At 33.0% G+C, this 25,179-nt stretch overlaps 1 protein-coding gene across 2 annotated transcripts in view; it reads left to right on the top strand.

Moving 5' to 3' along the window:
• The window catches only part of LOC140050514 (glycine receptor subunit alpha-2-like), a 29,779-nt gene extending 11,172 nt beyond the window's left edge, over positions 1-18,607 (top strand). Inside the window, exons 2-9 of one of the 2 annotated variants that reach the window (XM_072095746.1) lie at positions 6,739-6,830; positions 8,963-9,030; positions 10,496-10,716; positions 12,152-12,234; positions 12,923-13,057; positions 14,457-14,803; positions 15,361-15,475; positions 15,774-18,607. In XM_072095746.1, coding sequence (XP_071951847.1) covers positions 6,739-6,830; positions 8,963-9,030; positions 10,496-10,716; positions 12,152-12,234; positions 12,923-13,057; positions 14,457-14,803; positions 15,361-15,475; positions 15,774-15,805 — 1,093 coding nt within the window. In that variant the 3' untranslated portion in view covers positions 15,806-18,607. Of the gene's footprint in view, positions 1-6,738; positions 6,831-8,962; positions 9,031-10,495; positions 10,717-12,151; positions 12,235-12,922; positions 13,058-14,456; positions 14,804-15,360 lie in introns of both variants that reach the window. The other variant, XM_072095745.1, reaches the window with a different exon arrangement.
• Positions 18,608-25,179: the final 6,572 nt, after the last annotated feature.

The raw sequence follows: 25,179 nt of genomic DNA, 5'->3' as shown, positions 1-25,179 counted from the left end.
ATCTCAGGGTGCTCGTCAGAAAATGACGTTAGGTTTGTTCTAGATGTGTTGTTGTTTTACCTTGTTTGTGGTGCAAACTAAACAGGTTATATTGTTTGAGCAAAACATTATTCCGTTAAAATATGTCTTTATGTTCAGGAGAAGCATACAAGTATTGAGATAAAATAGAAAAACAATATATAAGGTTATGTGACCTAAGATTGACATTGTATACATTTATAATTTGAGATATTAAAACATTGTTTACAATGTCTTGGACGACAAACGAGACAAATCTATTCAATTATTTAGAAATTGAGCAAGTCTCCATTCAGGCGACGTGCTTCGCTGGTTAGGTCCAATTGAGCTGCATGGCTTCTTACATTGGCCACAATGTCAATACATGTGTTACAATATTATATATTTAAAATCCAGTTATTTATCATTTATGCTAATAGGCCTATGCTACTTTTTTATAAAAGTGTTTCTAAACTGCCCAAAGATCAATACAAAATAATATACTTTTTAGCAAATTATTTTCTTAATATTTTCGTTTGTATATTGTATTGAATTTAATACATGACAGTACATACTTTTTTTAATTCTATTGTATTCATGCTGTTCTCTTTTAATGGTAGTATAATGGTTAAGAAAGTATAGTAAAATCCTAATTATTCTGCTTGATATGCAGACAATTTAACACTAGACAGATTTTATGTTCAAATACATGGCCGATTTTATACAACTACCGTATGTAATCGACAAGTTGCACAAACTGATACCAAACGTTTTTCCAGCTTTAACTCAGTGTTGAGTTTTTATTTTGTATTAATATGTGACCACGTTGATATAAATAAAATGTATGTAGATTGTTTGAATGCACACTCGGTGAAAATAATATTGGGTTTAATAGAGGGTAATGTTCTGCTTATGATTGAATAATTGCTTACACGTTATTATAGCTGTTAACATCTGCTATGTACACATTCACCAACGTTGACACATATTTCATTTAGTGCCCATCAATTTAACACTCCATTTAGAAAGTAGAACATATTGGTATCGATTACTGTCTCATTTTAAAATATCACCGATTTAAGTGGGCCACAAACATAATGTACGAGGCGAAATTGACATTAAGACCAACACAGCTTTTACTTACCATTGCAAAGAAAAATATCAATATAGAATAAATCAACACACGACGGACTAAAGCTAAACAATAAGATTACAGCAAAATGACGTCATTCCTACGTCCAAATTTAAATGCAAGATACAGTACAACTCGTAAAGTACAACAACGTTTGTTTTAATCCTATTGATTTGTCTCTAATGATGGTTTTTATTTCAAAGTATTTATATTCATACAAATACAAAACTATAACCTAAGCAGATCGGATATTGCTAAACAGCGCAAACCCCGCAAACCCCCGCAAACCTAAAAAAAAACATAGCAAACCCCATCGAACCAACATAAAAGTGATTGAATCATGTAGTGTACAACCCACTGGGTATATCTATGTTAAAAAATTACATTTTTACTGTTAACTAATTACCTTTGGGTTAAAACATCATTTTTTGGTCAAAAATGATTGCTAAACCCTGCAAACCTCCAAAAAAATATAGCAAACCCCACCGAACCAACATAAAAGTGATTGAATCATGTAGTGTACAACCCACTGGGTATATCCATGTTTAAAAAAATATTAAATTTCTACTGTTAACTACTTATTTTGGGGGTAAAACATCATTTTTTGGTCAAAAATGATTGCTAATTTTTTACCAAAAAATGATGTTTTATCCCCAAAAAAGTAGTTAACAGTAGAAATTTAATAATTTATATACCCAGTACACTACATTATTCAATCCCTTTTATGTTGGTTCGGTGGGGTTTGCTATGGTTTTTTTTTAGGTTTGCGGGGTTTAGCAATAATTTTTGACCAAAAAATTATGTTTTACCGCAAAAATAAGTTGTTAACAGTAGAAATTTAATTTTTTTTTACATTGATATACCCAGTGGGTTGTACACTACATGATTCGGTGGGGTTTGCTATGGTTTTTTTTTAGGTTTGCGGGGTTTGCGGTGTTTAGCAATACCCAGCAGGTCCATGCATACAACAAACTTGTTCACTGTCTAGGAGCTGTATTTTTTAATGTATTCATTATTCAAGTCAATATAGTGTTCTTAGATGAATAAAGTGAACTTAAGTTGTTCTGAAAATGAATGTTTGAGTGTATTTTGGTGCATTTATTTAAATGTACATAACTATGACTGTGACTGTGAATGTATTCATTAAGTCAATATAGTGTGTTCTTAGATGAATAAAGTGAATATAAGTTGTTCTGAAAAATGTTGACTGTCTTTAGGTGCATTTATTTAAATGTATACATAACTATGACTGTTTGGAATTTTAATCACGAAGCACTGTAATTGCCTGCTCTTCCACTTTCTTTATCTAAGTACGAAATAAATTTAAGTATTGAATAGTTTAGTGTCATCGTTTTGTGAGTAACTTAAATTTCAATCATGCCTTTGTAGCTAAAATGCAGTTAGTATTCTGATGGAAAAACGTGTTCATTCCGTTATTGAATTTCCATTAAACTCCGTATAAGGTATCTTTATAAATCAACTGGATATTTTTTATGTATGCTTATCAGGTACCATTTAGACAGTTTACATTGCTACAGGTGCTTTTAAGGTGTATTTTGAATTTATTGAGTATGGTAAGTAGCTAGTTGATCATTACTTACAATAAAAGGTAACCTAATACCAAAACGATGATTGTATAAACATAAATAAATGCCATTAATATCAAAATATCAAATGCAGATTTAATGTTTAAAAAAAAGTGTAATACATGATATATGATGATGTATATCATAGATGGTACATCATAGGAAATTACATGTTATTATCTAACAGTGTAAATTACACTAAACATTAATTGTATCGGTGGAAATTGTGGTATTTCAGATATTTCATCTATTACATACAGTATATTTCAGTTGAAATTCGTATTCATCCAATAGAATAGGAACAGTTTTACAACATATATGTTGTGCAAACTTTTTAATAAGAAAGAGAGGCCTCTGTGGAAACTATACGTTTCAGTTAGAGAAAATGCAAAATCTGTCATAGGCGTTTTTTGTTTGTATTGTTTTTTTTTATTTGGTCAAAATCAATTTAAATAACAGTAGGGGCCTATACAAGATAAAATATCACTGAAATGGAAATTACTTAATAAAACGTAAAAATAGAGATGAGCTTATAGATTGTAAAATAGTGGAATAGCAGTTAAATTATCTGTGGTGTAGATTGTTATACTATTGCAATGAATGATAATATCAACTGCATAATTTTTTTCAATAATCAATAAGTTGGTTTTTTTTGTGTGTGTTTTTTTTATGTCCATTTTAAAAACTAATATAGATATTATGAAGTTATTATGTTTGAATTCTTTACCCAATGGAGACCTCGATATCGGTATTATTAAGAAAACCTTAAAGTTCTAAAGCAATCACAGACGCACAGAGTATTGCGGATTTGTAGTTAAGGAGGTCACGTGAAATGAACGTGTGGTGGATATTAATAGTATAGCATCAGGTGACTAATATCATTGTACTAAATCTTATACATAATACCACTGTCATTTATTTAAGTCTTTGAAACATTTTCACACACGCCATTCTACTTGCATTAGAGTGTCTAGTAATATAACTGACAAAGTTTATTAAAACAACTAACTAGTATTCTATTGGGATGCAATGTGTTATCATAACAATAAACCGAATTCACAAACGCAATTCAAACTTGACTATTTTGTAAATTTGTCTTAGAAGTCACGTGCTTGGATTATAAACTAGTCATTAAAATGTATAAAGTTTTACTAATAACAAAAACCGATTCGGTTGCAGTGCTCCCCAAGCTGTGGCTGTAAAGCAACAAACTGGTTACCGCGCTTCTTGGCAATGTCACTACTTGAATACGGTAGTTTTTACCGCGCTTCTTGGCAATGTCACTACTTGAATACGGTAGTTTTTACCGCGCTTCTTGGCAATGTCACTACTTGAATACGGTAGTTTTTACCGCGCTTCTTGGCAATGTCACTACTTGAATACGGTAGTTTTTACCGCGCTTCTTGGCAATGTTACTACTTGAATACGGTAGTTTTTACCGCGCTTCTTGGCAATGTCACTACTTGAATACGGTAGTTTTTACCGCGCTTCTTGGCAATGTCACTACTTGAATACGGTAGTTTTTACCGCGCTTCTTGGCAATGTCACTACTTGAATACGGTAGTTTTTACCGCGCTTCTTGGCAATGTCACTACTTGATTACGGTAGTTTTTACCGCGCTTCTTGGCAATTTCACTACTTGAATACGGTAGTTTTTACCGCGCTTCTTGGCAATGTCACTACTACTTGAATACGATAGATTTTACCGCGCTTCTTGGCAATGTCACTACTTGAATATGGTAGTTTTTACCGCGCTTCTTGGCAATGTCACTACTTGAATACGATAGTTTTGTTGATCATTGTAACGCAAAATCAACAATCAAAAGAAATTCACCAATTTATTAAATTTTATGTTATTTAAAACCAACCAACTAATCACCACTAATATGTAACCATAGATATGCAAATATCAATTAGTAATTAATGAAGTTATCAATCCATCATTCGCATTACCAACTCCGGTTAGAAAACAACCTAAACTTGGTGTGAAATTGTATGGACACAACAATGAAAACTAGGATTTTCTAGTTGACTATAACTGTTTTTCTTCTCAGGTCGAAGTAGACTTGCAACTAGGCCTTTCAGTGACCACGTAAATGTACACGCTTAACTCGTTACGCTCAACAATTCGCAATTTATTCCATTCAATCCAATTTATATTCTAAAAGAATAATAACGCAGACATTTATTGCCCTCTTGTGTATCAGGCTTCTTTACATCTCAATAATATTTAAACTATATATAGTTAAATAGGTCTTATTATAATAAGCATTAACAAGTTTAAAACTGACATTTTAATAAAATGTATAATTGGCTAAGAATTTTATTGATTCCTGCCACAGATGTAGCAGTCAAATTAAAAAAAAATGTTGAAAAGAGAAATAATTGTATGTTTCCAATCAACCAGCTTTAGACCATATATAGGCCTATTGGATTCATTAAAAATCATGTTCCTTAAGATTTTTATACAAAGAAAAGTGAAATTACTTTTCAAAATGTTTCGGTATGCAAGTAACTTTATTAATTTGTAAGACACGTAAAACGTCGAAGAACGAGACTTTAAATGAATAATTTGTCTGTCTCACAAGTTGAACTGAAATACGAGAGCGCCTGTTGTATGAAATTATTGCTCATTCTACATTACATACATTGCTATGAATACATCGGTACTTCAATACGTAGTAGATATTATCATATTATAAGCCCGGTGTTAGTATGTGTATTCAGAATGCTGTCCTTATTGAAGACACCGGGTTCTGTATTGATTGCGAATTTGAGAGAGCCACTGGTGTAAATTTGAGATGCACTAGAATTTTCGTAGCATCTGAACTCATTCCATTTGTTTGAATAATATTGGTTTAAAAATTGTTTTATGACTATACAGCTGTGGTAAGGTATGCTGTGTAATGCAGTCGTAGGTACAAATCCAATGTTGATCAATTCTGCTCTCTTCTGCTGCTGTGGAAATGCATCATTTCATTTTTGTTTTTGTTATTCAACGTCTATTACTGTTATAGATACAACTAGTGTGTTTATTTCAGAAAAAAAAACATACATGTATACTTTCTTTAGGCAAAAACCTGACTATATACTGCACAAAACATTGCTTTTTAGTCGCGTGGAAGCGACTCTTTAGTTCACTATGTCGGTCGGTCTGTTGGTCTGTCGGTCTGTCTGTCGGTCCGGTATCACTATGCGTTTTATCGCTTTCTGACCTTATCTTGATATCAGTTTAATCTAGCTAAGTCAATTTTTCACAGTATATTCCTTATGGCCAGGAATCGATGTGGTTATGTTTTCACGGTGCGCAATAATAAATTACGCGGTCTACGCACGATTTAACGAAATCACGTTTGTAATCATATCTTCACAACCATGAATCACAATTAAATAAAATTTGGTACTCATAAATTCCAGGGCATAAATCATCATATGGCAATACAATTACGTACGTAGCACATGTAACGCATGCGTACGCGCGCTTAAAATTTTCAAAATTTATTTTCGATGAAATAAGAGTACGTTTCAGGCAATTTTAAGCGTTTACAAAATTGCCATGAGTGCGCAGATTTTTCCGCGCGCACTGCACGTTAAATGTTATTGCGCACTCTTTTTGCCCGATTTCTGTTTTCTTGACTTACTTTTCAACTCGAAATTACGTTATACGAGCACGTCAAAAGTGAAAAAAATATAACTGTTTTTAAACATTTCAACATTTTTAAACATGTTCAGTAATTTCGGTCAGTTGATAGGTTGGTCGGTCGGTCGGTAAACACTAATGAGCACGCGACTGCAGCCATCTATATGGCCTTGTTAGATCACAGTGAACTTTTATTAATGGAAACCAAGCCAATATTACATGTTACCTCATTGTTCTTTTTAATATAGTATCAAAATGGTACATCAATTATTACCGAAATTTGTTACTTAATTAAACTACATTGCCGAACATTCTTTTTATATATTTTAGAAAAAAATATATATTTGTACCGGATGTATTCATAACCTTTGTATTGCTTTCAGAATCAAAGGCAACGACTCAAGTGCACAGCAAAGCAGGTTCTTGAATAAGATATTCAAACACTACGATGGGCGTGTGAGACCGAATTTTGACGGTAGGCATTTTGTATGTTATCGTTTTAAAAAAAAACGACTGTGTATGCGGCAGGGGAAAACATTTAACTTAATATTAAGTATGTATATAATTGAATATAAGTACAACTTGCTAAGTTATGGAGATTTGTATTACTTTAGACGTTTATGTTTATTGCAAATGCAACATTACAACCATAACAAATTTTAATGTAAGAAAATGTATTAAATTGAAACATTATGATCATAATAAATCTTAAATTTCAAATAAAATTCATTTAAAGTAATATTCTTTAACGTAATAATTTATATTAATTTTTTAAATACACTGTCACACTAAAATGTTTGGAATTGTTATATCACTATTCTCAATTTCAATGCAATATAAAAAAAATCAATGAATACTGTTGTCATCAAAATATTATTATTGAATATGTTGTTGTCATGAAGATTATACAGTACGGTACATTACTATCTAAATATTTTACTTTTAAACGAAACAGTAAAATCTAAACAAAATAATTATTAGACCTATGTAAAATAGCAATCCATACATATTAGATTGTAAGCAACATAAAATAAAGTATATCTAGTGTTTAATAACGGACCATGGAAACCAAACTAAATCAATAAATTTCTTGAATGAAAATAATTAACCTGTAATCTAAAAAAAATTATAAACCCATCATTTATATATTATTATTGATGAATATTGTTTGACTTCAATACTGATTTTCTAAAGGATTTGTTTTACGATACAGATATTGCTTATGTTGGTTTTTTTTTAAAGTTGAATTACAGTACACTGATACAATACATAGCTTATTACCATAGTATGAATCTATTACAGTACACTGATACAATACATAGCTTATTACCATAGTATGAATCTATTACAGTACACTGATACAATACATAGCTTATTACCATAGTATGAATCTATTACAGTACACTGATACAATACATAGCTTATTACCATAGTATGAATCTATTACAGTACACTGATACAATACATAGCTTATTACCATAGTGTGAATCTATTACAGTACACTGATACAATACATAGCTTATTACCATAGTATGAATCTATTACAGTACACTGATACAATACATAGCTTATTACCATAGTATGAATCTATTACAGTACACTGATACAATACATAGCTTATTACCATAGTATGAATCTATTACAGTACACTGATACAATACATAGCTTATTACCATAGTATGAATCTATTACAGTACACTGATACAATACATAGCTTATTACCATAGTATGAATCTATTACAGTACACTGATACAATCAATACATAGCTTATTACCATAGTATGAATCTATTACAGTACACTGATACAATACATTGCTTATTACCATAGTATGAATCTATTACAGTACACTGATACAATACATAGCTTATTACCATAGTGTGAATCTATTACAGTACACTGATACAATACATAGCTTATTACCATAGTATGAATCTATTACAGTACACTGATACAATACATAGCTTATTACCATAGTATGAATCTATTACAGTACACTGATACAATACATAGCTTATTACCATAGTATGAATCTATTACAGTACACTGATACAATACATAGCTTATTACCATAGTATGAATCTATTACAGTACACTGATACAATACATAGCTTATTACCATAGTATGAATCTATTACAGTACACTGATACAATCAATACATAGCTTATTACCATAGTATGAATCTATTACAGTACACTGATACAATACATAGCTTATTACCATAGTATGAATCTATTACAGTACACTGATACAATACGTAGCTTATTACCATAGTATGAATCTATTACAGTACACTGATACAATACGTAGCTTATTACCATAGTACGAATCTATTATGATAAATACAGCATATTGGCCTTTTTTTACAAACTCCCTAAACTGCTGTTGTTGTTATTATTATGCATTTGGGGCCCATCATTTTACTGCACATGTTGTCTACTATTGTTCCACATTTTGAAAATGAGTACCAGGCATATTTTATAATAATCATTTTATTATTCATTTATGGCCGTCAGTTAATGTTGATGTATATATTATTATGATTTCAATATGGATATGTTTACAGTACTGAATACAACGTTAGTTTGGTGTTTTTACCTCTTTCAGGGCCGCCAGTTAATGTCACATGCGATGTATTTATCTCCAGTATGGACTCATTTAAAGAAACAACAATGGTATGATTTCAGTTATGCATTAATCTGAAATATATTTTTACCAAATCAATCACTAAAAAAAGTGAAAAAGCAACCCTTAAGAAACATAATATTTGATACTATTTCTGGAGTATGTCGACTAACAGATTCCTACATGTCAAAGCATAGCATCCCACAACATTCGATATTATGTGTACAAGTTGAAATGGCAGTATGTGTTATTCATTAGGCACCTTCTTGTTTTCTTTGTAAGCAAAGTAAACTCAAATGTGTTGTTTTGAGAGCCATCCACCTGTGTACCCATTACATGTGTGCCATCCACCTGTGTGCCATCCACCTGTGTACCCATTACATGTGTCCAATTATATGTTTGCTTTCATCTTCACTTCAATATGATGGATAAGTGATGATTAAATTAGAGTGTCCTGCTCTAAATGACTACGAGGTATTTATCTATACAAAACGGCAAATGAAATCAAAACCGTGATAGTGATTTCAAATTGAAGGTTTAGGGAACAACGAACTGCAGTCTTGTATATATTATTTAATGTCTTAATCATTAACATATTTGAACGTTGGTTGTCTCCTTTTAGTTAAATCATTATACATCCGCACTTCAATGTTTCATGGTTTATTATTGTAAATTTTGAGAAAACTAAACACTGAAACAAGCGCAATGGTACCGAATGAAAAATGAGGAGCGATTTATCATTGATCTTGCTCCTTTGCACGGTATTCTAGCATTGTGCCCCTTCAAGCGATTGTAGGAGCGAGAATCTTTCTAGGTTTATAAATGGCATTGTTTGGTAAGCCTTTGGTTAAACAGTAGCTACATAGTATGTTCATTAAGACATATTTAGTAACATTAATGTCATAGTTGTGTTATTTATGATGCCAATTGTCACTATTTAACTACTATGAGTAAAATTATATTGGTCTTACAAAATTATAAAGTCAGGCTGCTGGAAAGATAACTGACATGACGAATACTGAGAGAAAAAAAATCTGAAATAAAAATTACTTGAATGAAAAGTAGTGATATAGCTTAAAGGTTAATTATGTCTTAATACTGACAACCCTGATAAACTAGAATAAATTATATGTCAAACATCTGGAATAATTAATTTGCTACAAAATTATATTACAAAAATAGATTACAGCAGATGGGTATTCGTATGATTAGAAATTTAATTGAAAGTAAGAATATTATTGACGAAAAAGAGAAAAAGTTTACTGAACTCAATTCCCACGCGCAACGCCAGTGAGTTGACCAATCACAGTTGAAATGATCCACCACGTTCGTAATTGGTCAACTTGTTCTTGTGATGCAGGTCCATACTTGCGCTTGCGTAAAAGTGGGAAACGCTTTAAAGAATCTTCTTCTTTGGCCGACGTCTGTCGCGGACGGAGTTATTAATAATTTAAATGATGTATTTGTTCGTTGTAATGAATCTAAATCTGATTAATGTTTTTTGAATTCTTTTAGAGTTACGAGATGGTACTATACATGAGACAGAATTGGAACGATCCTAGATTGAAATTCACCGATTACAACCATACTGTGACTGTTGACGTTAGCTTATTAGAGAATCTATGGTTTCCAGATCTTTACTTTCCTTCAGAAAAGAAAGCCGAGACGCACGATATAACAACTGATAATAAGCTCCTGCGGTTATCACCAAATGGCGATATATTGTACAGTGTTAGGTATACCATTTTATAATTGACGTTACTATTCATTACGCCACTAATAATAGTCGTTGCTACTATGTTTTACTGAGGTAGAACTATTTGTGACGAAAGAACCAGGTGTTGGGCAACTCAGCATCTATTACACTACACAATACTAAATATTACTACTTCTTATCCTTTGGTTCCTGCTGATCTTTCTCACATTTCCTCTACTAACCGTATAGAGAGAATTAGCCATTCAACAACTATCACTATGAAAATACAGTAGCTGCGGTAGGCCTATATACTGTTATAATAATTAATGGTAAAGCACAGCGTCTACTTCTGCAATAAATTATACCGCGATCGTTCGTTTACTTGGTCAAAATCAATTTCTACAATTTAAACTAGAAATAGGTACACTAAAAATGAGATTTTGAAATGAAAAGGCAGAAGATAATATTTAAAAAAGTGATAATGAGTGAGTGAGTGATAATGCTGCTAACATCTAGTACATCTCCTATCATTACCAAATCAGTACACTTAGTATTATATATCCGCTTAATATTTGGAAACATTTTAATAATGCAATCTAGAAATATGTTGAAAAAAACATTCAATTATTTTGCAAAATGATAAGCTAGAATACTAACTAAAAATAACCTTTCAACAAAAGCACCGAAATGTACGGTAACGATTTTGAAATAACTTTCAATTATTGTTGTAATATTTTTTCTAATACCACTATGTCCATCTCATTATATTATAAATGTTCATAACTAAATATACATTGATAAAATTATGTAAACTTTTCCGCTTCGGCTCAGCTAATGGCTGTACACATCGTATGACGCGCCTCGATCGTCAAAAGGGTTAATTACAGTCCTAGTTAAATTATCGAACTCTCCATGTCTCTTTGAATTTGTGTTCTTCTGAGCTTATTCAATAAAACTAAACTTGTAATCATTACTTTCGACATAGCGATTTATTGTGTCATCGGATATTATGTATAAATGTCAATAAAGTTTGAGTTCATGATCATGGCATTACCTGCAGTAAGCACAAGTAACATACATAACAGCTGCAAACGAGTATTTCTATATATTTCAAATTCATCATTTTCACACAACTGCACCAAAAATAATCAAAATATTATGCTTTGGCCTTTACGGACATTATTACTAATGAGTCTAAAAAACCTTACAATGAAAGGTACTGTGCTTTGGAAAATGAATCTTTTCGCCCTACACCTAGACCTATTGTACTTAAAAATGTTATAAATTCTTCTTTTCTCGATTCATGGTATACCGTTATATTCTAATTGGTCTTCTTTAACATCCTTCTATGATTATACTTGGAGCTTTCCCAATTTAATCTATTTGTAAGTGTGAATGAATTTGACCATTATACATTAATATTTTTCTAACCAATTGACTGAGTTATAACTATTATCGTCTTACTTGTTAACTAGATTATCACTGCTAATGTCTTGTCCGATGAAATTCCACCAGTTTCCGATGGACAACCAAACATGTACCTTCCAATTGGAAAGCTGTAAGTAGCCACTTTGTTCTATTAAAATGTATAGAATACGCATGTATTATCGTCGCCGATATCAAATTTAATACTGATAAGAATAATAGCCCAAAGCAGTTGTAATAATTGTCACGCATCTTGTCTGTCCATTTATCTGATAATGTACTGCCGACGTGTTTCGAGTATTCTTAACGTGACAATTGTAGTTGATTTGGAGTCATATTCATTTAAATATACGTACTGTATAACAATTATAGTGACGAGTTCTATTTGTTGGGTATAAGTGGGTCAAACAAAAATAGGGGCAAAATAACATAATATCAGCTGTCTTCCATAATGAAATATTGAGAAGAAAAACAATGTAAGTAATAAACGCGTACAATGTCGATATGCAAGTATTGAAAGAATGGGTCCAGATTTACCAGGTTCATAGTCCTCGTGTTAATTAAACTACTAGAATTTTGCTTTCAATAACAATAACAATATTTCTTATCATGGCTGTCAACTGTATTTATGTAGAACTGGATAGTTTCTAGTTCAAGTCTTACTTGTTTATTGTGTTTAACTGGGATAGTTTCTAGTTCAAGTCTTACTTGTTTATTGTGTTTATGACGTTATCTTCTTGTAAGCTGACATTCAGTTCACTAGTTACCATGTGCGACAATTATTATTTCCACTTTTTCGAAATGTTTTATATTTTCCTCAGATGGTTACACAACTAAAGATATGATATTCACATGGCGTGATAATGACCCTGTCGATGTAAGTTCAGATGTCGAGCTACCAACCTTCTCAATCGTTCGTATAGAAAAACATCCGTGTAACAAGGTTTATTCTACAGGTATGTAATACGCATAACATCAATGTCTTAATATCGTACAATTATTTAATATGTAAAGATGATGCGCAATAACTTCTAAGCTTTGGCAACAATGTAGGCCTATTCTGCCATTCAATCGTCGATGACAATGCCTATTGTGAAAACAACGTACGTAACGACCTATACCGTGACGACCTACCGACCTAACGCGACGACTCAACGTAATAACGTACTGTATTGACATCCTGCGTTTCTGTATGCATATTCAACTTATTTATTACAAATAACACAGAAATGGCAACACGTCAGCAACAAAATAAAGTATATTTGTATTCATTTTTTCTCAATAATACAATCGGCGGTTTCTGTATACACTTTATAAAGTTACTATACATTAAGACATTTTTATTGAGGAAGAACAATCCACGTAAAAGCATACAACAAAACAATTTATTTTGATATACACAAGATGATTCAAACATCCTCTGTGGATGGAAACTGTTAACAATCGATTATGAAAACCGATTTGCATTCCAAAATGATTTCGACTAAATTATTTTATTTTTTATAGAATAAATAATTATCGTTTCGTTTATAAAGTTTCGACCCACTTTCTACTAAGCCTTTTTCAAACAAATAATGATAGTATAATATCAAGACAATGTATTGAATATTACTTTCATTTTGATACGTCTCACAAAATACACAACGTCGGAGGAATTATGTGATGTTTTTACAATCTGAAAACAGCAATGTTTAATCTATTCACAGTTTTGCTTTACTAATGTTTCTGCTTTTATTGTCATATTCACTTACAAAAATCTAGGGCCTTTTTATTCTCATGTCAATTTATTTATATTACGTCGTTTTCCATTTTTTTTTAATATCGCATCATTTAGAAATTGGTTCAAAACAATCATAAACACTAACATGTTATTAGCTTTAATTCTTCGTAGATTGATTTTACAAAAGTATTTGAAAATTGATACGATAGAGAAGTTCCGACGTGACGTAGATTGTAATATTTTACTAACATTTCTCTTACATTTTAGTTTTGATATTACGTCATGCGAGCGTTGGCTTAGAATATTACCATGTAGCTGATTTGAGAAAAATGTATAATTCACATTAATGTTTTTTAATAACAATTGTTTATCTTAATGTAAATGTACTTTATACATTGCTTCTTAAAGTCTCACTGGTTGCAAACTATTGGTGTTTGCACAGACTAATAACTTATTACGCCTTGGTTCGTTTTTGCCACTATATTTGACAAGACCATGTGACTTGAAAGTCGTGTCTACGTGATATATTACGTACGTATATTACGAATAGTACATACAATGGAGAGAAGCTTTGTATTTACTGCTGATATATCAATAATCTCAATATGGAGAACGTTTCGTATTTTAACTTCCAGGAACCTATACTTGTCTCGAAGCCATCTTTTATCTGAACCGGCAAATTGGCTATTACATAATACAGATTTATTTACCAACAACTTTGATTGTGGTGATCTCATGGTTAGCATTCTGGATAAGTCCAGATTGTTCACCAGCACGTGTGGCTCTTGGTATCACCACAGTACTTACCATGACCACACAGAGTACTGGTGCAAACTCGTCTTTACCTAAAGTGTCATATATTAAAGCTATAGACGTCTGGATGTCTGTTTGCCTTATTTTTGTTATCTCTGCAATGTTGGAATTTGCCTGTGTTTCATATCAAGTACGCAGAAAAAAGAATGAAAAGGAAAAAATAAAGAAGGTATCTATCATACAATAATACAAAAATGTATATTGAGAAATAGGTTAAGTATGATATTCATTAATCTTCATCAATTACTTTAAAATGTTTACTATTTAAAAAGCAAAAAGATGAAATAAAGGCCTACTCAGTAATGTAAAAATGTCTTTTTTCGAAAGGTCAATTGAATTTCTTCCTGCATCATTAATCAAAACTACAAAGAATAGGTTTATAAAGAGTAATCAATCATCATTGAGATGCACACTCACACAATAGTCATTGACTATGCTCACACACATTACATTTAGCCGTAGAAATATACAAATTCACATTCTACCACCATTTCACCACTGATTATGTTTTATTTAGTATTTTTTGTATGGCCTAGTCTCATATGAGGGCGTTGCTGTATGCAATATAATAAAAATAGCTGCTTAAATGATTATAAATTTATTTTTTCTTCTCACTTTAATCTGAGTTATATGCACGATATTTCATGTTTGTTATATGTGATAATCTATCTCACTACTACAAATTTAGAAATGTTTACTTTTCTATTTTCAATGTTTATCTTCCAGAATGGAACAAGTCAACAATATTATCGACAAGGTGCAAATGGAAACGTTACACAGATGTTAACAAAGGAGGATATTTGTCAAATATCAATGTCTCCTGAACCAACGACTAAGACTTGTAAGGAAACAAATAAGTCGGCTGATGTAACGGATCGTATTTGCAGATTTGCATTCCCAATAAGCTTTGTGGTCTTTAACTGTGTCTATTGGTCATTGTATGGTCACGTATATTAGTCTCATATGAGGGCGTTACTGTGTGCAATAAAAAAAACTTATTAGGCTTCGTTTACAAAGAAGAAAGGAGTTTGTTTTTACTTACTGTCGCCATGCTAGTGTTACGGGCATTGATGGACGAACGTGAATTGTCAGATTGTATCGTGTAAAACTAAGTTTCTGTACAATTATTCACTTTTTAGTAAAAGCATGGAATAACATGATCCCTTGGTGATTTGGATAGCTGTATTGGTAACCAGGACGCATGCAACTGAGATGAATGTAACCACGTTCAATGGGCTTTTTTGCAAGATACAGACATTTATTTAAAACTCATACTTAACAAAATTACCATATCAATAGTATTTTATGAGCTAATTCAAAATTGGGAATTTAGAGTTATTCTTTATGTAGGTATGGTCTTCATTGACACATTAACTAGACTAGTGAAATGGCCTACTAACTAGACTAGTGAAATGGCCTACTATTTTAAGATAGCAATATTGTATTATAAACATAATTAATCGTATAGTTCAGCACTTCACGTAATATATACTTACGATATAGTTCTTATTTAAGGTTGCCTTTATTTTTTTAGCTTTGATAAAATAATTGTTGAATATGTGATGTTCTGTCTACACTATCAAACTAACTAAAACATGTGATGTGCCCTAATATGTTAGTGACATGATATTATTGTGTTCATATATGGGCACATCACATAACGTTTGATAGTGTAGTCAGAGCCTTAATTTGAAAGAGTTTGAACAATAATTAACATGTAAATAATTAAATGAAAGTAGATAGGTATATATGTTGCACTCCACTTTAACATGTTAAGACTGGGCCCAACATACGTAAATACTACATTATATTTATTTTACGTTTTGCTGTTTTATTTGTAGAAAAACAAACGTTTTTGTAAATAAACTAAATAATAATGTAAAGTATTAATTTAAGACTGATTGTCGGCCCATTTATCATTGACGTCAGTACGCAATACAAACAGTATAAAGTATTAGTAAATTTTAACCTTAAAGAAACTACTGACAAACTACAATTTTACTGAAAAGCTTAGTAAATTCAGAGATCCCAGAATATGCAAATGCTAGTCATGTAATTAGCCATGGTTTACGACCTACCAATGCTCACACCAATTGTTGGTGATTTGGTAGAAGTGAAGCTTCCGTTGTTGAGTAGAGGGAACTATTATAAGAGAAGTTTATTTACCGCAATTTAAATAACATTTAAGTCCCTATTACCGTACCTTACTATTTCAGACATGTATTTCTAAAAACGAACAATTACGAATGGCATCTTCCAATATTTTAACTTTAACTCCATTTAATCTATAATTTCAGGCCACATTCGAAGTTAATTCGATAATTGCATCAGAATAAGAGCTATTTAGGTAAGGAATACTAAGTATAGCCTTGAAGTATGTAAGAAGAAATATTATTTATAAGATTACTTAAATGTTGAGAATGTACTCAAGAAACAACACCCACATGTAATGCAATGTTAATAACGTTATATGCTACGATTCTATACATTTAGCAACACTATACCGGTAATAATTATTATTATATAAAACCGTATTAAAGAACATCAGAGTTGGTGAATATAATGCATTGAAGTACCCTGATGCAGAATTGATGCTTCAACTCTTTATTTCTTCTCATCTATTTTCAAGTAGGCCTAGTGTGTGTTTAGTATAAACATGGTGTATCGATTTGATATCAATGAATGGAGTGTTAAGCATATTATGGAGAAATTAGTAAGATTCGGTTCCAAAAAACCGTAGGGTAGATCGTTATCCACATAAGCGTAAGTTTCATAAATAATGATAAACATTTTTATTCGACGTAGTTTCAAAAATATTGGCTTCCACGTATACTGGTAATTTCTGTTTATTAGTATATAAACTTGTTTAAACATGTAACTGTAATTCCAAATGAAAACACCTTTTAAAAATCATTCAACTTAAATAGAATAACATAAAAGTGGATTATCATTCGAATTGTGGAAACATGACTTTGTGACAACATATCTAATAATGTTATTTATCAGGTAGTAGACCTAGATATAATTCACTTATTGCAATTGCTGCTTTAACTACCTTTGGTTATTACACAATTCGTTAAATAAATTTATGTTCTAAATGAATTTGGCAATAATGTAAGCTAAGCTAATCCAATATATCTATTTGGTTGATATGTAACTATTATGAAAAATCATGCTCTTATTATGAATATAGGTAAACGTTAGACTAGAATGCATAAACTATATCACAAACAAATCTCAGAACCACACTCGTCAATACTAATATACTGTTTTAAGTGTTTATATATTATGGATGGATGGTAACATTTGCATAGTGATGCTACTAACGACGATCAAATCCATATAGGGTCATTAATTTCCTTAAAATTAAATTACAATAACTTACAAATAAGATATTACTTTTTACACTTAAAGATGAACTTTATTATTTATAATAATAGGGCTTATTTCTATTTTGTTTTGTTCTAAAATGTATCATCACAGTTTGAATCTTGTTCACAAGGATAATACTATAGATTATGTTGTTCAAAGACATATGATAGCAAGCTTTCCTGAACAAACTAATAACTAATGATAATTACCAATCTCTAACCCTAATCTTACTTTATCGTTATAAGAAATAAAGCCTCTTCAATCAAGGAGATGCATTACCTTTCATTTTTTATTTAAATCGCTGATATCTCAACGGACAATAATTCAAACATGGCGGCTTAGAACAAACATTTTCTTAATGCAGATGAAATGGAAATCGTTGATATTGGGTAGGCTGGAATTACTCGATAATCCTAAACTGTAATAGGTGTATCACATATTCAGATGACGCACAAAGGCCTAATTTTACTTCTGAGAAAACTCGTTGTAATTTTTATATTTAGTTTGTTCGGCGACGTCAATCAGGAGAAAAAATAAATTAAGATGTTTTTTACATTGACGTAACTTTACTTCTACAATAACAGTTAGGCTTAACTGTGAACACTCCTACTAATAATAATGGTCCAGTTGCTTAACCTCTTTACCAATGACCCTCCTCCGATGTGAGTGAGGATAGAATGAAGCAGAATTAGTCTATGTTACAACAGTAATGATGTATTTATAGTTTAACCCGATTTTATAAGGAAGATGGCGGGTGAGTTTTCTGTTAAATATCCATTAATTCTTCTTGAATGCTAAATTCTGTATTGTCCTCAACGAGATGAAGTATCAACATAAAAAATATAATAATACAAGTTTAAGTAATAAACAAAACAAGTTTTAATTTCATTTTTCTTATTGTATGCCTACTTTAGGCACTTTAACTCATGCTGTTCAAAATACACGGTTATCTACTAAAAGTGGGCCCTCTATATTGAACCTCATCAAGTTAAGAAGAACGACGATGGCAGCACATTGGAAATCTAAGTGTCTAAACGTTTTAATGAGGTATATTCAGAGCGTCATTTCGACGATCGAGCATTCTCTACTTCTACGGAGCGCCATTTATGCCTTTATTTACTTCCGAAATAGAAATAGTACTACGGTAACTGGTTCAGTGGACCAAATTTAGCACCAGTGGAGCACAGTGATATAAAATAGAAATAAGTCACTAATTTTAATATCTTTTCGTATATTAATATACTGTGCTCAAGTGGACACAATTTGGAGCTAGTGGAGCACAGTGATATAAGATAGAAATAAGTCACTAATTTTAATATCGTTTCGTATGTTATTACATTGTGCTCATGTGGACCTAATTTGGAGCCAGGGGAGCACAGTGATATAAAATAGAAATAAGTCACTGAATTTTAATATCTTTTCGTATTAAGCATATTTGAATACCTACCGGTATGGTACCATACATGTTCGACAATACAGTGTCATATATCTCTATTTAAAAAAAAAACAATATTCAAAACAAAAAAAATATCCGTCGAGGTTCGAACCCCAGCCGATAGCACTCAAAACTGAGCATTACCCGTTACGCCACCAAGTACATGACTAAAAACCTGATAATAGTCTATTTATACGTGTATTACGTAATTGATCATTACGTCATAAATATCCAATTAACCTTGCTAAAACCAAAATGATCAGTTAGCTCAGTCGTCTGAGCGTTGGGTTAACATACGTATGTCGTGGGTTCGATTCCCACGCTGGTCGGTGGAATAGAGTTAAGGCTATGCGAGTCACTGTGTTTGGGGTTCACAGATCATACGTCCCCCTTTCCACCACACATCATGAGGCGACAACATCAATGCATCTGGTGATGTGGTGGAAACGACCCCAAAAGGCTGTGGCAGGGCCTTAGTGCTGAGGCAGGGAGAGCACATTTACCATCTTTTTTTTGTTTGGCTCTCGCCAACTGCTTTGATGGTTTAAATTTTATGTTTAGCGCCCTCAATTTATTTTAATGTAAAAAATAAGGAATTAATTCTCTTTGTTACGTGTTTAGAAGAGAATTAATTTTATCTCATCGTAGTTTGGTATGCCGTGCGTTTGTTATGCAAATGAGTGTGCACATGTGCTGTGGGAAAGATGGTATTGTTAGTTATTCGCGATCAACACACAACACTGTTCAATTGTTATTTTGTTAATCTTTTACATTAGAATTGTAATTCTACCGTTACACATTATAGTGTATTTTTAAATATCCGTTTCATGCAAGATATTGTATTGTAGGCCTTCTAATATGTTGTGAATAAAAGTTTATGGCAGATAAATATGTTTTAAGCAGATCTTCGAAATTGAAACATATATGAAGTCGAGTTTTTTTAAAACCCAACCTAAAATTCGCATCTGGATAGTTGAAATTTAACATTATAATTATCAAAGGTCAAACGTTGTTCGAGGTTCACTGCGTAAGCCGGCCCAAAACGTAAAAGCCGCTCCTGAACCTACCTGGAGAGGTGGCCCAGATCTGCGTCCGGCCCAGGGCCGGCCTAACTTTTTGGAGTATTTACACTTATCAATTGCCGACCCAGGGCCGACCCAGGGCCGGCCTAGATCGTAAGTGTGTCTTGGACTGTATTAAGATTTAAGTTGTTGTAAATGTTAGTTCGTGGTGTGGGAGGATGAGCTTTAAGGATAATGCGAAGTGCTCTATTTTGAATTGTCTGTATTCGGTCAATATTCGATCTGATTCCCCAAATACTCCATCAATAGTCAATGTGTGGGAGGATTATAGTGTTATAGAGGAGTATGGATGTGTGTTTATTAATGAAATGACCGAGCACGCGATAAGATGGAGATGGACAAGCCCAGTTTGGAACGGAGTTTATTTACATGAAAAGAAAAAGATAAATTCGAATCAATGTGAATGCCAAGATGTTTCTGTTTGTCAGTTTGTGATATGGGTATATACGAAACGATATTAAAAGTAGTGACTTTCATTTCTATTTTATATCACTGTGCTACCCTGGTGCTAAATTGGATCCACTTGAGCAGTTACCGTAGTACTATTTCTATTATTGAAGTTAATAAAGGCATAAATGGCGCTCCATAGAGAAGTAGAGAATGCTCCAGTTGTCTAATGACGTCTGAATATATCTCTTTTAATAGTATGATATAAGCATAAATACAAACAATATATTAGTTTGTTACTTTTTCTTTATTTTCGATTGATTTATTTATTGACAATACAAATACATGAGCCAAATCAAATTTACGAAATGTGGTTGTAGTCTATTAAGCAAGCGTAATTAACCCACTAAATTACTAAATCACTAAGACATTTTAAAATTGATTAGCCTACAAAGTATTGACAGTCACCATACTGACAAACATGGTAGACCAATATTTGCAAGACATAGGTGACAAAAACAGGTATATTTCGTTTTTAAAACAATTTGAAAAGTATTGGGGACAGGTGTAGTAGGTGACGTTGTACTACGTCATCGTGGATATCCAGTACAATGCGGGAACATGGGGCCATTGTTGTACAAAAGAACAGTGAAGATGCATTACCCTCTGACTACACCAACATATGGTTAAGTATATTATATTTACAGACTTGGTAAGTAGGTCTAATAAGTATTCCTATATCACTATTCTAACATTATCTAATAAAGATGACTATGACTAAACATGTGTACGTGTGATGCAATGACTATGACTAAACATGTGTACGTGTGATGCAATGACTATGGCTAAACATGTGTACGTGTGATGCAATGACTATGGCTAAACATGTCTACGTGTGATGCACTGACTATGGTTAAACATGTGTACGTGTGATGCAATGCATTGACTAAACATGTGTACGTGTGATGCAATGACTATGACTAAACATGTGTACGTGTGATGCAATGACTATGACTAAACATGTGTACGTGTGATGCAATGACTATGGCTAAACATGTGTACGTGTGATGCAATGACTATGGCTAAACATGTGTACGTGTGATGCAATGACTATGACTAAACATGTGTACGTGTGATGCAATGACTATGACTAAACATGTGTACGTGTGATGCAATGACTATGGCTAAACATGTGTACGTGTGATGCAATGACTATGGCTAAACATGTGTACGTGTGATGCAATGACTATGACTAAACATGTGTACGTGTGATGCAATGCATTGACTAAACATGTGTACGTGTGATGCAATGACTATGACTAAACATGTGTACGTGTGATGCAATGCATTGACTAAACATGTGTAGGTGTGATGCAATGACTATGACTAAACATGTGTACGTGTGATGCAATGACTATGACTAAACATGTGTACGTGTGATGCAATGCATTGACTAAACATGTGTACGTGTGATGCAATGCATTGACTAAACATGTGTACGTGTGATGCAATGACTATGACTAAACATGTGTACGTGTGATGCAATGCATTGACTAAACATGTGTACGTGTGATGCAATGACTATGACTAAACATGTGTACGTGTGATGCAATGCATTGACTAAACATGTGTACGTGTGATGCAATGCATTGACTAAACATGTGTACGTGTGATGCAATGACTATGACTAAACATGTGTACGTGTGATGCAATGCATTGACGAAACATGTGTACGTGTGATGCAATGACTATGACTAAACATGTGTACGTGTGATGCAATGCATTGACTAAACATGTGTACGTGTGATGCAATGACTATGGCTAAACATGTGTACGTGTGATGCAATGACTATGACTAAACATGAGTACGTGTGATGCAATGCATTGACTAAACATGTGTACGTGTGATGCAATGACTATGACTAAACATGTGTACGTGTGATGCAATGCATTGACTAAACATGTGTACGTGTGATGCAATGACTATGACTAAACATGTGTACGTGTGATGCAATGACTATGACTAAACATGTGTACGTGTGATGCAATGACTATGGCTAAACATGTGTACGTGTGATGCAATGACTATGGCTAAACATGTGTACGTGTGATGCAATGACTATGGCTAAACATGTGTACGTGTGATGCAATGACTATGGCTAAACATGTGTACGTGTAATGCAATGCATTGACTAAACATGTGTACGTGTGATGCAATGACTATGGCTAAACATGTGTACGTGTGATGCAATGACTATGGCTAAACATGTGTACGTGTGATGCAATGACTATGGCTAAACATGTGTACGTGTGATGCAATGACTATGACTAAACATGTGTACGTGTGATGCAATGACTATGACTAAACATGTGTACGTGTGATGCAATGACTATGACTAAACATGTGTATGTGTGATGCAATGCATTGACTAAACATGTGTACGTGTGATGCAATGCATTGACTAAACATGTGTACGTGTGATGCAATGACTATGACTAAACATGTGTACGTGTGATGCAATGCATTGACTAAACATGTGTACGTGTGATGCAATGCATTGACTAAACATGTGTACGTGTGATGCAATGCATTGACTAAACATGTGTACGTGTGATGCAATGCATTGACTAAACATGTGTACGTGTGATGCAATGACTATGACTAAACATGTGTACGTGTGATGCAATGCATTGACTAAACATGTGTACGTGTGATGCAATGACTATGACTAAACATGTGTACGTGTGATGCAATGACTATGGCTAAAAATGTGTACGTGTGATGCAATGCATTGACTAAACATGTGTACGTGTGATGCAATGCATTGACTAAACATGTGTACGTGTGATGCAATGACTATGACTAAACATGTGTACGTGTGATGCAATGCATTGACTAAACATGTGTACGTGTGATGCAATGACTATGACTAAACATGTGTACGTGTGATGCAATGCATTGACTAAACATGTGTACGTGTGATGCAATGCATTGACTAAACATGTGTACGTGTGATGCAATGACTATGACTAAACATGTGTACGTGTGATGCAATGCATTGACTAAACATGTGTACGTGTGATGCAATGACTATGGCTAAACATGTGTACGTGTGATGCAATGCATTGACTAAACAGGTGTACGTGTGATGCAATGACTATGACTAAACATGTGTACGTGTGATGCAATGACTATGGCTAAACATGTGTACGTGTGATGCAATGACTATGGCTAAACATGTGTACGTGTGATGCAATGACTATGGCTAAACATGTGTACGTGTGATGCAATGACTATGACTAAACATGTGTACGTGTGATGCAATGCATTGACTAAACATGTGTACGTGTGATGCAATGACTATGACTAAACATGTGTACGTGTGATGCAATGCATTGACTAAACATGTGTACGTGTGATGCAATGACTATGACTAAACATGTGTACGTGTGATGCAATGACTATGACTAAACATGTGTACGTGTGATGCAATGCATTGACTAAACATGTGTACGTGTGATGCAATGCATTGACTAAACATGTGTACGTGTGATGCAATGACTATGACTAAACATGTGTACGTGTGATGCAATGCATTGACTAAACATGTGTACGTGTGATGCAATGACTATGACTAAACATGTGTACGTGTGATGCAATGACTATGGCTAAACATGTGTACGTGTGATGCAATGCATTGACTAAACATGTGTACGTGTGATGCAATGCATTGACTAAACATGTGTACGTGTGATGCAATGCATTGACTAAACATGTGTACGTGTGATGCAATGACTATGACTAAACATGTGTACGTGTGATGCAATGCATTGACTAAACATGTGTACGTGTGATGCAATGACTATGACTAAACATGTGTACGTGTGATGCAATGCATTGACTAAACATGTGTACGTGGGATGCAATGACTATGGCTAAACATGTGTACGTGTGATGCAATGACTATGACTAAACATGTGTACGTGTGATGCAATGCATTGACTAGACATGTGTACGTGTGATGCAATGACTATGACTAAACATGTGTACGTGTGATGCAATGCATTGACTAAACATGTGTACGTGTGATGCAATGACTATGACTAAACATGTGTACGTGTGATGCAATGACTATGACTAAACATGTGTACGTGTGATGCAATGACTATGGCTAAACATGTGTACGTGTGATGCAATGACTATGGCTAAACATGTGTACGTGTGATGCAATGACTATGGCTAAACATGTGTACGTGTGATGCAATGAC

Source organism: Antedon mediterranea, chromosome 5 (assembly GCF_964355755.1).
Source record: "Antedon mediterranea chromosome 5, ecAntMedi1.1, whole genome shotgun sequence".
Classification (NCBI taxonomy): Eukaryota; Metazoa; Echinodermata; class Crinoidea; order Comatulida; family Antedonidae; genus Antedon; species Antedon mediterranea.
The sequence above is the reverse complement of the archived record's forward strand: the minus strand, read 5'-3'. Positions and strand labels throughout refer to the sequence as shown.